The sequence below is a fragment of the Branchiostoma floridae genome, chromosome 6 (genome assembly GCF_000003815.2).
Source record: "Branchiostoma floridae strain S238N-H82 chromosome 6, Bfl_VNyyK, whole genome shotgun sequence".
NCBI classification, from domain to species: domain Eukaryota; kingdom Metazoa; phylum Chordata; class Leptocardii; order Amphioxiformes; family Branchiostomatidae; genus Branchiostoma; species Branchiostoma floridae.
The window spans coordinates 14,391,375-14,408,784 of NC_049984.1; the positions used below are offsets into that span (position 1 = coordinate 14,391,375).

The window sequence follows — 17,410 nt, forward strand, 5'->3', positions numbered from 1 at the left end:
AGAGGGACTTGAATGGACTTAATTCTGTACCCTTTTCTGTTTGTGACTAGCTGTGTATGGGCATTTTCTTTCTTAAAAAATTCTTGTCTCTTTTCTAATCATACCTCCATTCAAAATGGATGGTATATTGTTTCCTTTTGGAATCCGGAAACCAGGTGTTAAACCAGTGTCAGTTCTAATTCTATTACTCAGTCAGGGTACAAGTTGCCACATGCTACGACAGGTGCATAAATACACCTAAATGGTTCCATTTTCCTTACTGTGTGTGAATTTAACTGGACCGTTGGGCAAAGTTCTTAAACAAATATAACACAATGAACAGAGCTGAAAGATTTAACACTTTCCACCACTCCTCCACTACAAGGTCGCAGACAACTTCACAAGAGACAATTTCTTCTCTGATGTCTAAGAAGACTTTTAAGTTCAACTCCAAGATTTAATACCGACACCCCCCTCCTTTGAAGGGTCGCTGCCAAGTGCACAGCACCCTGGCTGGAATTCCCGATCTCCCGGCATGTCTAAAGAGACAATAACCTTCTGGCTACCTTGTTGTTATGACTCCTCTACACAAAACGTTGACCCTTTCCCTTTTGACATTTAAGATCCAGGCTTTCAAGTGTGCAACAAGTGGAAACCACATTGGGTGCCTGGCAGGGAGTGCCTGGGAAGGGACAAGCCTCCTGTGGTTAAATATACGAGCTACAAAATTACATGGGCGTAACTGCACTCAAATCCACTTACAGACAAACAGAAAATTTCATCTCGTAACATAACAAGACATACTACATGTATATACTCCCATATGTTTGTATGTGATACTTTAGGGGGAACTCCGATGAGATGTGCCAAAATTCTTAGCATACAATGTCCAAGTCAACAACCTGAATGCTGAAGATCAGTAACATATGGCAGTATACCAAAAAAGTTAAACTTTTTCTTGCTAAGGCAGTATTTTGGCATCATGTTTGTAGTTGGAAAAAGGTTGGGCAGAAGGGAGAAGGTTAGACATGCAAATGTTGTGCAAGCAAAAACGGTTTTCATCTCATTCGCATCAGACCATGTATCTCCAAAATATGGACAGGAATGTGGAGAGGACAACGTGGGGCGAAAATGCCACCAGGTCAATTTACACTTGTCTGGCGAACTGTTGGGTAAACGAACCCGACACACCTCGCCACACCTGTCGCGTGTGATTCCTCCCCAGTCTTTCTGTTGTGGGTTCAACAGGTAAGAGGTGGGAAGAAATGGGTCTCAATAACCAACCATGTTGTGGCATTCTCTCCAGCCTGTTTTTTCAGCTTGTAGTACAGTTTTCTTATCTAAATGCCAGTCAACAACTCTAGATATCAAAACGTTGGATCTGTTCATACCAAAAACTAGGTGTCAGTGACACTGACCTTTGACCTTCAAAACATGCAGCCATGATTGTATGAGTCATACAATGACTATGAATATGTATACTATGAATACTATGAATACTATGACTATGAATGTATAATCATTAAAGGATAAAAACCAACCATTACAAAAGGAAGACAGACACAGTGAATGCTTTGCCGTTGAAAAACAGCCCCGAACACAATCAACAATAGCATGTTTGAAGTGGGGAAGGGAGATAATCTACAGTGAAATGAACCTGTCATTAATACTATTGTTGCTACAAGGCTGATTCTTGCTTTTCAGAAGTCAGAGACACAGTACCCTGCTAGCACTTTGCAAAGGGGCGTAATGTATTCATTGGCACGAGCCAGCTCACCTAGCCATTCAGCCATTGTAGACGGGAAGTGTTTGTGTTGGGGGGACTCCAAGTTTGTACAATTTGGGCTGGGATATTCTGCCCCTGGTCAGGCCAAGGTGCTTCCTGTTCCACAGTTCAGGAGTTACGACACAGAATCACAAACACGACATTCGGATGTTACGAAGTTCGAGACTCGCAGTCTGGCTGACGTCCAGTGCAGACAGACCACCAATGGTGAATCTTTGCCTTTACAAACTTTTCACTTACTCTGCAATCTTCTTAAGTAGCAGTCACAGCAGGTAATAAGGTGCCAATGGGGCGTTAAGTCCTGGACCACAATATCTCCAATTTAGTCAAATGTCAAAGTATCTTGTTTTGTACTTACATAATGCCTACTCAGAAGGAATAGGTTTATCATCAACTAAACACAGCTCTATACTCCTCTATTAGTTACTGTACAATTTCGTTTCAATGACACAAATTTCTTACAAATTAGCTACAAATGTGGCTAAAACACAAATCAAAAGACATACATTAGAAAGCCATTAGTACAATAGTAGATCTGTACTGATTCTGTCACAAGTTTTCTACATTTTTACAGAGGGTCTTCTAGGGGGATTCCATCAATAATTTATGCAGATTCTGACGACACTTAGTATTAAGCTAAAATTAAGGAAGGTAACTATGCAAAATTTGGTCACATTGCCTTGCTTCAAAGTACGTGAAGAAGACGGCTTTCGCTACAAATTACAGGGAATCCAAACAGGCTGCCTATATCTTACAGAAAAGAGCATATAGTCCCTGGATTGTCCATGGATCTAGGCAGCAGAGAGATGGAAAATCCCACTATAGACCTTTCTGACTGCCAGTCACAGACTGACCATACAGCACATGGCAGGAGTTATGCTGGGATAAAGATAGAGGACATAATGGACCCTGGGAACTTCATCCTGTCAACTTTGACCTTTTGCTCATACATCAAATCTCTACAACCTGATAGGTGAAAAGGCTTTGTAAAAGAAGTAACGAAAAATTTGCTCACTTTTCTAACGACCACCAATTGGAACCTTCCAAATTATGGGAATGGAATTTGCTTTTGTTTTACAATCATATGCACAGTCCAGTAATAATCATGTATTGCTTATTGGAAGCTGAAACACAAGGTTGCAGGAAAATCTCATACATGGAGCATTTTTGATACTTAAATAACACAGATTATACAAAAAAGGATAATGCCGCTGCATAGCTAGAGTTTTACTAAAATAAGGTTCCAAAATACTGGATGCTAAAAATAAAAAAGATGGCTGTGACTGAGGGTAAGGACAAAGGTCAATATACTATTTCCCAATCCATTTTTATATTTCTGGAGCCGAAATTATGACATGTACATTTGATACTCATCCATACATACTAGTTCAAGGCAAAGACATATTCTGAAAATAACAAATATTCAACACCCTTTAGACTTATCATCTTGTACATATACCGTACAATATCCATTCCATCAGTTAATTCTATTAGCATGTTATATGGCATATCATTTCCAATGAACCAGTTTGATTACATACTGCAATCCCCAAACATGTCATGTGTTACCAGTGTCCCTTGTGCTTAATTGACCTCCACCATTCTATATGATCATGATCCTTTCCATCCAGAAGCAAATGTGTTCTCCCTATGTCTAACAACTGATGAGCTTTCACGTGCAAAGAGTTATATTGTAATTTGTATATTTTTGAAATGCTGTATATTCCTATGGTGTAATGGAGCATAAAACTGCACAGTGGCACTCCAGGTATAAAGCTGATAAATAAAATCACATCTGCCCTCCTCCCCAGCCCACCACTCTGACCGTGTCAACAAAAATACACCATTTCTGTAACGATCCTAACATGAACATTCAGAATACACAAAATCATCATCAAAGTTGTTGGAAAAAGGTTCCTGTATTTATGACAATAGTGACAAATCATATTTATAGCCATTTCAAGTACCCAATAAGGTTTACAGAAATTCAAAACCTATGCTGCCAATTCTATACCTCTTTAGGATCTGACTCAACAAGGCCATTAGCAGAATCACAGTGTATTACTCTATATTTAGCAAGTTTAACTAGAAGTAAACATGTGGAGTGGCTACGGTACTACATGATGCCAGGATGCAAACTGTATGACAGGGTGGTGGGCGCCACCCTATATTGTATCACCACTCAGTCTGGTCAGGGGACCAAAAATAGTCTTCAGCACACACAATTAATCATGTGGTCTAATGAGTGGGCAAGTGGTGTGGTATGTACTGAGGGACATTTTTATCCTGGACCTTTTTTGTCCTTTAATGTTTCCAGTCAGCGTATTTGTACCCATCTCTAGCCTTTAGATCTGTCTGAAAACTCACTGACTGAAAGATGACTGAACATTCCACGTTGGTATCAAAAAATTATAAACAACAATACTCAAAGTTTCCTTTTTGTCTTCTTCTTGGTTACAGGTATAAGGTATGGGGCAGTGTATTCTTCTTTGAATTTGCAATCAATGATGACTCTGTTTTGATTATAGGATTCAAAATTCAATCCCAGCTAAGCTACCATGCAGTTATTTACCTGCCATGCCCAACAAACTAAAATCCCTTCCCCCTTCATGTTGACGTCATGGCCAAAAGAATTCTGTAAGTACACAAACGGAAAGGTTCCCAACCAACTTGTGTACAAATTGCATAGCTATCACCTGAACAAAGGTGTTGTCTCTAGCCACAATGCACACATCGGGTAGCACCCATACTGCACCACCAGATCGATAACAACCAATAATTGTGGAACCTGGAAATGCTCTTAACACCAGCTGTTCACACTGAACTTAGAATTGGTCCAATTTTCTGCAGATTACCACTTCTATCAGTGAAAGTGATTAGCAAAAAATGGGGTGGAACCATTCCCAGCTGGAAGCTATAAGCATGTAGATTACCATCATGGATCAGATTAGAAGAGTCCCCGTGGAGAAGCTACTGTCAGCAGTGGACAAGGGGATTAATTCCTCAAGCTACTGTACAGTCCTGGAAGAGTCCCTGAGTGATCTAGATATGCCAGAGTATACGAGAATGATCGTCTTGTTTATACCTTATATAGGAAGGCGTTAAAGAGGTACATATGGACTGAGAAACTCAAGTAGGTCACTGAAAAATACAACGTAAAGAAATTTGTAGATGGTACAACTCTGGACTTTCCCTTGATTGCTTCACTGAAGTTCAGGTTGGGATAAATTTATCTCATGTTTCTTGGCTCAACATCAAGACTTTACAGCCTGCAGGTACCATTAGATCAATCACAGTCTTTACAAGACACAGAGCAGGCTCATACAGGGGAGACAACAAGTAGGCCTGGACGTCCAAAAACGGTCTGAAAATTTCAGCCATGGAAGCGTCGTCTTCAATCTGTTTATACTGGGAAAGTCCAGGGAAAGAAGCCCTGTTGATAAAGGATCCTGGGATGTATCCATAGAGTGCAGTGTTTGCGCCTTACCACCCATCTGGTTTCGGTAGGACTGTCAACAACTCAGCAGGCCTCTCAACATGTTTATAGTTAGATTTCAGCCACTTTTCCACTTATATGATAAGACCATTTTTGTGCTGGGTTTTTGCTGCAACGACATGCAAAAAGAATTGAAACTAGTGAAAGCCATGCTCTTGCAGGGCTTGACAACTAGGTGACAATTGTTGCCACACCCACCAGTTTGACACCTTTTTGTAAAGGAAGAGGACTTCTTTGTTTGTGTTTCCTTTTAGCAAGGGCTTGACCATTGTCTTTATTGACAGACCTGCTAAGATGATGGACTGCATAAAAAAAGACCAACTGTTACCCCCACTGTGAACAGGAAAGTGAGTGGGCATAGCAAAGGGGTAAGAAAATGTTTCATGTTACAAGTGGAGAGTTACTGTAATAACACAACTCAAAACATCTGGCCTGAAACATATACAAGTACCTGTTTGCACTGAGTAGGAAGCCTTTGAAATGAAAAAGAAAATCAACTTTTAATTTTAAATGCCATCCCTTCAAACTGAATGCTACTATGTGTAAGTGAAGTATCAAGAGCTATGTCAGAAGAGCCTCGGATTGTTCCATCCCGATACATGTTGTATGATGTAGTAAAAGAACTAGTTAACTGTAAGCTTTAACTTCAAGAGGGTTTCAGCTAAATCTACAACACAACTCTTCATGTTCTTGGTTTGTTGCACCTATATATATCATGGAGCCATAACAAATCCATTCCCTGTAGTCTATTCTTCTTCAGACCCCAAACCCTGTGTGTGCACCCAGGTACAACAAGGCTTCTATTGTCTGCTATTTCTTCTTTCCTGGTTTAATCTGCATAACCACTAACAAGTGACCCACAATGATGCTTACAACAGGTAGATGTAAACATAAACAGGGAACTTTGACAATTGTACCTAATTGATATTGAAGTCTTCCAAGATCTCATAAATGCCTCAGTACATTTATTCCCTCTTTTGTTTTAATTGAATTACATCACCTTTGCATGTACAAACCCTTACATGTCCTCCAAACCTAATCTCAAACCAGATCCAAGGTGCATAATGTATAGTATCAAACTTCCCGTGCCCGTTTGACTCCCTTGGCCGGCTACACTCCTTGGCCAGCTTTGATACTATCTTATGGCACCGTAGGATCTGCTTGGAGATTACTCCAAACCCATATTTACAATGTACATGGGGAAGATTGCCCACTTCTAACAGGTTTCCTTGACTACCACCTGTATTATCAGGTTCACCTAACAGTAGAAGGAAACTTATCTTCTTCCTAACCTCACAACCTGATCGTAAGTTTTCTTGGACTATCCCAAGACACTCCTCAAGCCAGGAGGAGGGACCTGAAGATTTGTTGTTGCCATTGGGAGTAGAGGCTTGTTGATAGAGGCACTGCAAAGTTTGATACTGATGTGTTCACAGCTGGAGTCTCCCCTTTAAAGGTCACTCCATGCCAATGGTCCACTGACCAACAATGGGGCTCTGAGGAATCTGCCTTTTCTTCAACAACATCTGTAACCTACTTTCTTCTATGATCTCCTATGTGGTCTTGATTTTTGAGTGGTACATAAGTCTTGTTGGAAAAATGAAACCGGTACATATAACTTTGTCTTCTTCATTTATAAATGAACCTCAAGTCAAAGTAGTTGGTATATATAGTGTGGCTTCTTTCAAGTAGAGAAATCAAATGATTACCTGAGAAAAACATAAGGTTCGGCTAAAATAATAACTTAGGAATGTTCCAATACCTTATGGCTGACTGGCAGACACAGAAATTATTCATCTATAACTAGGTTGTACATTGTATATCAAAGTTTCATCCATGAGTGCTATTACTAAGAATACCTGTAACATCATAGGCAGTGTTTCACAGATACTGGTAACATTAAGTATTCAGGTATCACTGATTACAGCCTACCTAGACAGCACTGAGTGACCACTGTAAGCCCAGGAGTGGCTTAGATGTCAGGCGGACAATTGACCGGAAGCCACCCTAGGTGCTCATAAATAGGGAAAAGTGAAAGAAATGCCCACTCTCAGGTTACCACAAACACTGGGGGTCAGTGCGTCTGACCCTTGGTGTTGGGGCAGGACCATTAGTGGGACCCTGCTTGCACATTTGTGACAACACAGCTCTACACACAGACCTGTTGCCATATGCAGCTGGGATACATTGTTCACACCCTGGTGATATTGACCCTGCAGAATTTACAGTGTCATCAAAGGATCTCCCTTTTATCCATGATATTCTTTTCATAGATATATCTCTGGGAACATTGGAAAAGACTTTTGACTCAAGCCTTATGTCATGATACAAGCATTTTTTTGAGGAGGGACAAAATACCATTTCGCAGGTCAATATAACCACCAAGAAGTAAAGGTTTGCCAGCTCTAGTTTTGATAAGGTATCACCTCAGTTACATTAATGCAACGGATGAAAAGGTTTTATGGAATCTATATAAATCTCATCTTCTTGATTAAGACTAGAAATCAGACATTTATCCCAAACCATTACAGCAATGCTTCTAATGAGACTGTTGGATCTATTGGAACATTGATGATTAGATGATGTGTTTAAGAATTGGGTTGGTTGACCGGTACAGCCTGTCTATCACAATGTAACTAACATGGCTTGTAATTGCATGCTGTATGTTTCATAATGTCATACTATCACTGGGAATATTTGGATACCTAATGCTGGTATAGTACACACAAAGAACCTTCTTTCTTACACACTGCATACACAAACTTGTGCTGCAAACCGAAGGCAAATAAGGGATAAACAGAGTTACAGACTTGACACCAGCACTGGGAGGAAATTTAGTTAAGTCTTCCTGACCAGGGTTGCACATGATGAAGGGCAGACCTGTGAGGAACCACATACACACATGCATCAACGCTTACAATCCAGCCTGCTGAAAGACGGTGTTGGGGCGGACACCACCACAAAAGCACTACCAACAATCCCACTGTGGATTCCCCTGGTTGTGAAAAATGGAGCTTGACCTCCAAATCTGCCTGGTCACGGCAAAGTACACAAGACCTACAACATGTAGCACTTGTTCTTTGATGGGATAGGACACGGACAGACAACCCAGATCATTGAATGGGACTGTGTTGGCTCTGTATCCAGGGGTTCCTTCCAATTATAGCTGGGAGAATCCTTTCACCCGCAGGCTGTGAACGTTTGGTTCTCTATGTGCATGTTTAGAACCCCCTTAACATACCAACTAATGCATGTGCTCCCCGGGCGCAATTTGTGACATCTGGAATATTGGCCATCAGGCGGCCATTAACCAAGTTCAGTACACAAACACACCCGGAGATGGGACACATTTGCACACTTGTAACATGTATGAAGTAAACATCATCATGCCTGAAACTGGGAGTAAGGGACAGAGCAACGTAACACAAAAGCAGACAACACGCCAACACCCAGCACACAAAACCTAGATGACTATCAGGACAGATAGATATCTTACTGTCTTTGTAACAGTGTCATTTTTGCTGGCACAGGTTACACAAAGAAAGAAGGACCTCACAGAAGACTGACTGTCGCGTGTGTACTTTGACTGTTATTTGCAACTAAGCACTGGGTATTATGTTGGGCCCACCCAGAAAAGTGTCTACAGTGAAAAGTACAAATTATTCTAATGAAATGGTTTTGCAAACTGTCTAATTGTATGTATATAGAAAGTGGTTTTCTCACCTAGACAGACACCATAGTTGTTATTATGTACACTTGGTATACCGTATAGTGAACCACAGTGGAAATCAATATCGTCTTGTTTGGATGAATAAATAAATCAGTTATGATGAGCATGCTGTTGATGGAGTATCAGTGACACATCGCTTTCACTGTGTCATCAGGGAAGAGATTAAAACAGGACATCACAAAACTGCTACACGATTAGCACTACGCCTCCGCCATGCAAACACCGCTGCATTGGCATTCCAGACACGACGAAGGACCACACCACGTAATCATTTTAATCATCACAACAAGTGTTTGAAATCCCGTCAACATTTGGCAGCCCTTATAGTGGGATTAAATACTCTACCCATTGTGTTATTGAAAACGCACTCAGGTGTATACTTCCCCATGATTAAGATTCCAGACAGGTACCCCATAGTTTGTGCTTAAAAACCTGAAAACTGATGCCTCAGCATCCTAACTAAGGGCCTGGGGCTATTTTGTTTAGACAACAGTACTGCCCAGCCTTGTAATTATGTGCTCTACTATTTCAGGGAGTTACTCATTCATTAACAAAGTAACAAGCAACGGGTTTCAGAAAATTCCTGCAAGGTGAATTGTCCGGGTTTCCCATGAAAATTCATTGTGACAATGCTATGCAGGATTTAGGCAGTAATACACCAGAACATTGTACTGGTACTACAGTAAAATGGTAGGATGGTTAACCCACTAATCCACCCACTCATTCATCCTTTTTATACAGGCCCACTATTCTTTTCTGGAAATAGCTCTTTAGAGTGAGCTTATATATATGTATGACTCAAGGAGGGAAGACCTCCTTAGCACACACCTTGGTCAAATATTGGCACACTTTGAAGACCCCCCTCCATAGGGATACTGTGTTACTGGCCAAACAGATGAGAAGATATAAGGTCAAGCGACGAGCACTAAACATACAGGGGGTCCGGCAGCAAACAACAACAGCCAAGGACGTGAAATATGGGGATCCAAGAATAAGGTCTCGGCAAGTGTTAACATCAACAACAACTGGCATGGCATTATGCAAAATTAATGAGATGCAATGTAGATGACACAACCATACAGCCCTTAAAAAGACCAGCTGTTTCAAAGGCACTGTGCCAAAAGAGTTTTATCCCATAAAATTGACCCCATGCAGAAAGACCATATAGATTTTCTGTGCAGGCCTACAAGTTATAAAATGTTTTCAAACCAAGTACGTAAAACATCACTAAGACTAGGGCAACCTCAACCAGACTTTGCCCACATCAGCGAAGTGGAAAGACAATCCAGGAAGCTCTATATGACACATCCCTTTCCATCTAACCCTGGAAAGGAAGTGCTTGGGACCCTGCACCGGGGAGGGCCATGTTGTCCAAAATGGCCCAGCTGACTGCCATGTTATATTTAGCAGAGCCAAAATGCCGGGTCTGTGCCTGGCCCTCGCTGGGCTGGAGCCATCCAGAACGACTCAAGTGCACTCTCTCCCCATGTTGCATCAAGGACACTTACCGTTGGCCTATTTACACAGAAGTTCTGCATTACCTGGCCGAGCATGCCAAGAAAAAAGGTGATTTATGGCCTGAAATTGGAGGGAGATTCTCAGGGATGATGCGAATTAGCAACTTGGCAATAGTCCACTCACCTATGCAGGCATGCACCCTGACCGAAAGCTGTGTACGGAGGATCATCGAGTTCTTGCGACTGAAAACGTAAACAAACAAATGTCACCTTCAATAACAACAACCAGAAACTTGTTATCAATACCTTTTCTATAAATGCCTGGCAAACGTAATTAAAGATTACTTCAAAACAGTACAAAAACGAGTGACACATACTTAGTAATCACTTAGCAAAAAAAAACAATGCAACAGTAAACTGTCTCTTTTACATTTTATGATCATGATACACAACTCCATAATATTCAGTGCTTACAAAAGTAATCAAACCATCATTCACAAATATGATTTAGTACCAGGTTTTAAAAAAACTGAAAGCAAATCTTGACTGTCAAAAAAAAACCGAAATGTGCCCCATTGAAAACCGTTACAAGGAGTTTTGGGTTTGTTTTGTTTTTTACCTGTCCTCGAAGCCCTCCAAGTATTCCCTTTGCTCGTCCAAGGTGGAATCCAAGTCCAGGTACGTTCCGTTATGGGATATTTGCAAGGCGCAGTCCTCGATCTGAAAGTAAAAAGAAGAGGTTAATCATCAAACCTAGCTTCAAATATTACTTCTCTTCAGTTGTCATAGGTTTTCTAATCGCTGAAAGGGGAGGGGGTAATTTTTGGTCAGAGCCATACTGTGTTGGGACAGGGTCCGTAGGTTTGGGGTCGTCTTGCTAAGAGGCCAAAAAACATCAGAAAATAGGGCCAACATAGCCATAAGAAGAAGGAATTCATTGGCTTGAAGAGAAAGTTGTTTTTCCCGAGTTTCCAGATGTGTACAGGGCGTTACACGATAACGGAAAGGACCGAACATGACCGCCTGTGTGCCAGCCGGCCGTCAGGACAAACCGGTCCCCTAAAAAAAGTCGTCCGATTTTTCCCATGTCCCGGGCCATGTCACTCACTTTGTGCGGCGCTCTGAGTAAAGTGTGGACCGTGCCGATCTGCTCGATGAGCGGGATGTACATGTTGAAGGTGTAGGTGGGAGGACGCGTCGGCTCGGGGAAGTTGGTGGAAGAAAACGGGTCCGTATCGTCCAGGAACTGGACCCTGCAGGTGAACGTCGCCATTTTGCCTGTACAACTCTGCTAACCCCCTGAGACGACTACTCACTCACTCGTCTGTGCGCCTCCGCTGGCCGAACCACTTTCCCAAAATACCCGTGTTTTAAAACGCAAATGTTTCCTTATTCAACTCCTACTCTTTTTTACATAACATATAAATATACCAAAAATATAAAAATCAAAATCATGGTGAGGAAGAGATTTGAAACGCGGGCTGCAAAATATTGGGACTACTTTTGGCGGACTGCGCACTAACATCATACGTCATGCCTTACGTGTCCCATAATTAGCTGTTTATATCACGTGGTCAAGCCGTAACGGGACAACAGCCGCGAAGCGCTTTTTTCAAAGTCGTTCCGCTTTGTTAGCGCGCCTTTTCAATTTCTGTGTACAAAGGACTACCTTTCTCGCAACGCGCAAAGCGGTATCTTTCCAGAATACGATTTCTTGGCAAATGTTAGCCTTTTTTTTTCAGACGATTCTTTAAGTCACTTTTCTTCCTTATGAGTCAGAGGGGTCTTTTACTTGGCAGTGACTCAAGAGACAACTTTTCGCGTGGGTGGTTATGACGCAAAAACTGTGGGAAGGATCATATTCCGGGTCTCTTATTCCTTGGAATGTGCTGACAAAAGCGCAGTTCTGTCTATTTATAAAAGATATTTGTCAAATGACATTGACTCCTTATGGCCTAACGGTCCTTTCTAACGCGTTTAGAGGGCGGTATACCATACTAAAAATGAACGTGGTCGGTGAATCTAGGAAGTGGACACAATCCTTATCTCAACGATGAATAAGTAGCCTGTATCGCTTCGTACTATTCATAGAATCATTGCTAGAATGACGACATAAAAAAAACTCATGACCAAGTTTACCGCAGTAACGTATCGTCGCGTCTTAAAACGCGTCAGAGCGGAACGAAACTAGACTTCCAAGGCCGATTTCTAATAAAACGGCATTCTTAGGTTTAAAAAACGGTTAAGAATCATCAGATGAAACCCACCGTCTGGCGATTGTGTCATAGCAACATTCTGGTATGAGGGCCGCTACCTTGAAAGATTTGAACACTGATATTTTTTGCCGCCAAGGACTCTTCTCGTAATACTATCCTGAGGATACAGTTGGCACCAGCATATTTCCTGCGATCCTCCGAATTCTTAGTCTTCGGCCGGACACGTCTTCGGTGTGGCACTGCCCCTTTCCTTGGCTTTTTGCGGGACGGAATCTACCTCTGTTTTTTGTGGCGTAACGTTGTTGAAGGACACTTGCTGACTCAACTTTCGTTCCACAACACGCAACATCCAGCCGTTTCGGGTCACTGATGAATACGACAATTCAAACAGATCGGTTCAGTTCGGATGGGTTCACAAGCGCTTCGGGCGATTTAGAAAACAATTTTCGTTGTCCTAGATGAAATCCCACCCAAGGAGCGACTCAAATCGCTAGAAGCGACATCTAGCGGGATCATGTAGTAAGTGTCAAAAAGCAATGGTCGTCTCTGACCATGGGGCATGGGGCGTTTGCTGCATTTGGAAACATCTATGATCATCTATGGATCAAGCATGCCGATGTCAACATAATGACATTTTCTAATGGTAACGTTACCCCCAATACAAGCTTTCTGGTGTTTTCACATGTCGCAATTACCCGTTAAAGATGGTATACAAAGACAAGCAGATTCTACCAGGTTTTCGACATTCCAGAATAACACTCTGTTTGTACTCACATATCAATAGACCAATCCTATAGCGCCCCACCTCCGTCAATAAAACGTAGAAATGCAAAATAAAAACAAAGATATCGATGCAAGTATTTAACGGAGATGCAGTTACTCTCCCATTGGTCCAAGGAGGTTGAACCTCCTTGATTGGTCGAATCTCTCTCTAATTGGTTATACTGCTGATGGCAGAAAGGATCAGTCTATCCCAACATCTGTTTCAGCTGCCACTCTGTCATTGGTCGAATCGATAATTGCCACTCTCTCATTGGTTATAATGCTAATTGTGATGGACAGAAAGGGTCAGTCTATTCCAACACCCGTTCTAGCTGACCAGAGCTAGAAGTCCATGGAGGGTTGGATCGAACGACCAGTAAATGAAGAGATAACATGAGTTTGTATTAACCTATTCATATAGCAAACCCAAACATCAACCCAACATTTTGAACAACCCATTTGAAAGAAATAACAGCCTTTCAAGTATTGTTCTATTCGTGAACATTTCAATCAAAGACGGAAGAAATAACAAGAAACGGCGTCTCAGTGATTAAAGACTTTCAGAGAGGTCGTCTCCACTTTGGTGGGGATCGCACGCGACGTCTTAGAAACTGCCAAAATCTTGCTTAATTTCTGTCAGCCACCGAGGGAGATAGACTTGACCATTAGCCTTTAGGAAAGCAGGCACTTTATTGAGGTCAATTTTTCCGCGAAGGTCGCGAACATAATGGCCGCGGTAGCACGCGAGTGGACCAGAGGTGCGGTACTTAGTGGTCAGGATTGAGCGTAGGTATGCCGTGGTCTTAAACAAGCCGTGACAGTGTTTGACGGAAAGGATAATATCACAGCTTAAACTGACAGAGTCTGTCACAACGTGTGGGCAGAAACTACATAGTTGGAAAATACCGTAGTGTCAAACATGGCGTTACACTAGCACTGGTACTACAGGAGCGTGTCGCATACCGGTACTGTTGGTGGTGGCTACATGAAACTGACAGCAAATGTACACGAAGCTTCTAACCCCCCTTTATTCATATGATCTGAGTTTCATACCGTTACGGGTTAACATTAGCCTCTACCAGGCTCCACAGGCCGCCGGAATAATATTAGACATTGACCAAATGGACAGATGACGTGCTAGAGGAGTTAGGGACCTAGGTCAGAAACTGTACTTCTCGACCGGCTAACTCCCTCGGCATGTTTATATCTGTCTATCATTGGCCAATTTCTAATATTTTTCTTGCGACAGTTAAACCGAAAAAAAAATAAAAATATCGCATTTAACATATTCTGCAAGAGAGCTCAAGTTTTTAAAGTTAGACACAGATAACAGTCGTTGCCATACTTTGTACCATGTACAAATGTCGAGCAATAAAGTTCATGATAACCAGGGAAATGCCTTACTCAGTATTTAGGCCTACGTCACATTTCCAAATCTGGGCTCGGCCGGGCAGCTTTCGGCACCAAAAGTGTGATATAAAAGACACCAACTACACAAGACGTAAAGAGAATATAGTCACTGGCATTATGTACATGTATGTATATTTTTATATTTCTATTTTTCGTTTTCACAAACAGCCTGGTCGGTCCCCGGTTTGGAAATGTGACGTTAGCCTTAGAGGTGGTTTTCCTTGTTCGAAGCGAACAGGTGAAAGTAGAGAAGTAAGTTATCCAACACGAGCAGCATGTTTTCACTTCCCTTCTTTCACCTGTAGCGCGAGCCTTCTGAACTATTTCGGAAGTAGAAACACCGGTGACGAGAGGAGTCTCCGGTTTACGTCTGTGGTCCAAGTGCTGACTGTTACACGCTTTCGAGTTGAAACATTTGTTTTCCGACAAAAATGGACCATTAAACAAGCATGCAAGCAGTTTTTAGAACAAACATCTTTGTGAACGCTTATGATCACAATGTAGGTTTGTGCATTAGCAAGAACGCAGAAGTCATACTTTTCAATCAGGTTTGGTAGTCTTGATAGAGTCATACATTTTACGTAATAGGCAAGGTGTAGCCCGTCAGTGATCCTTGCCACCCAAGTCGAGGTAAAGAGCTCAAAAAGCGTAAGTGGTGGGGTCACTTTCGGTGAAGCTCACATCTGTACACCCTTCTTGGAAAGGGTGCTGGTGCTCGAGAAAAAATGTTGATACCATGCAGGTGACAGCTTTTAGTGCGTGACGATAGGTGAAAAATAACATCCTTTTTTCACTATTGGAGATGTGATATAATGCGGCTACACTCTCACCTGTTGGGGCTACTCTACCCATGCAGAAAACGTTTGTCAACACTCCATACACAATCTCTTTTCAGCTCTCCTCCCCCGTTTTAGAGCTTGCCAATTAACGAAGGGAGACCTTTAATTGGGAGCACAGGCCCCCTGACAGAGCCCTCACGTGCCCGTGATACGAGCGTTCGGAAACCACCACAAATATGTGGTGCGAAGGTTGTGTTTACGTCTGCCTGCTGCCGCGAAGAGAAACTTCCTCTCGCTGTTCGCATTCCGACAACACGTTCGTCCGGCCGCAGACTTCCCGGTCAGGTAGTCTCCTTCGCAGACTCCCGGAGCGGTACCATTTATGTTTTTTTTGAGCTCTGATTCACTAGTTTCAACATGGGCTAAGGTTCTCAATGCTGGGCTGGAAAACGGGTGCAACAAATCCCCCCTCCCCTAGCACAGAGAATTAAGCCCATGTTAAAAATCGGAATAGCGCTCTCCAAAAAAATTAATTCAGCCGCTGCAGAAGTCTGCGAAGGAGACTATCAACGCGATTGCTGGTGCTAACTGACTGTGAAAGACCGCTGACATAATGGCTGACAGGAATCCAGACTTCCCCTCCGCTATCACTCCACGGTTTTGCGTCACAAAGTCAAGAATCCTGTCGTCTGTTTTTCTCTTTCCCTTAGGGAGGATTTCCAACGTAATTCAGATAAGAAGTGCCAGTCTAGCATGTGGTGAAGGCAACAGCGAAGGCCATAGTTCTGTGATAATTGATTGTTTCAGAAATACGTCAAGTGTCGATGTGCACAGAGGCTAGGAGATTTCGAAGAGGGTTACCACACAAAAATAAATGAGAAAGAAAGGAAGGGAGAGAGGGAGAGAAAGAGAAAGAAAGAAGGAAAGAAAGAAATAAGGGAGGCAGAAATAACGACAAACTCGAATGTTTATAAAAGGAAAAGTAGAATGCTAGTATTAGAAGAAAGAAGATGCAGCACTGTGGCATTCATGTATACTTTAAGATATACTTTAAGATAAATCAAGAACTTTCTAATATACCCCAAGTATAATGTAGCCTCTTCTGAAAATAGCTTCAAAGTTAAAAGCTGACAATTGATCTAGACTTTATCTAATTGTGTCTTCGAAGAGCTACTTTATCGTTTTGCTGCGTCTTTTCCATGAACAAGAAGAAAATGCGAGGGTATCCTTGCCCCACATTCCGCTGATGTAGCTTGCCAACTGATCCATGGCCACCTCTGACGCCACAGTGCGCCCGTCCTTCAGAGAGAGAGAAACGGCAGGGAGGTCCTCTTGGTTCACCCGCGGTAAGTTTGAGCGACATGCCGGGACATTCCTGTACAGGCTCCATCGGTCTACGTGCGGTTTTACCCGACTTCGTAACGCCTGATTTGCACTGACATGAAATGAAAAGTTTTCTGACTTTTGTCGCTCTGACAGAAGTATATTTACCTTGTCGGCCACAGTTCGACATTGTCGCTTTAATGGAACCAACTGATGATGAAAAGCTTCACGTTTAAGGTCATCTAACGCACGTGTCTGTAAGAACCAAGAGTACCGATTTATTTTCTCCTTTTCTACTTTTTTCCCAGCGATCCGTGGAGTCTGGTAGAAAGTATCATTGAGCAACTGTTAGCTATTTATTTACCTTTCTCATCACATGACATGCTTGCAAGGTATAACACACGTAATCGGTGATACAATGATACGCATTACGTTAGAAAAGTTTTTTTACCAAGCCAAAACTAACAACCAA

At 42.1% G+C, this 17,410-nt stretch overlaps 1 protein-coding gene across 41 annotated transcripts in view; it reads right to left on the minus strand.

The window, feature by feature from the left end:
* Positions 1–17,410, minus strand: part of LOC118418691 (FH1/FH2 domain-containing protein 3-like) — an 82,644-nt gene that overhangs the window by 51,234 nt on the left and 14,000 nt on the right. For 40 of the 41 annotated variants that reach the window (XM_035824688.1, XM_035824723.1, XM_035824687.1 and 37 more), the window contains exons 2-3: positions 11,068–11,168; positions 10,633–10,691 (exon numbers count right to left, since the gene is read on the minus strand). In XM_035824688.1, coding sequence (XP_035680581.1) covers positions 10,633–10,691; positions 11,068–11,168 — 160 coding nt within the window. Of the gene's footprint in view, positions 1–10,632; positions 10,692–11,067; positions 11,169–11,556; positions 11,843–17,410 lie in introns of those variants that run through there. The other variant, XM_035824690.1, reaches the window with a different exon arrangement.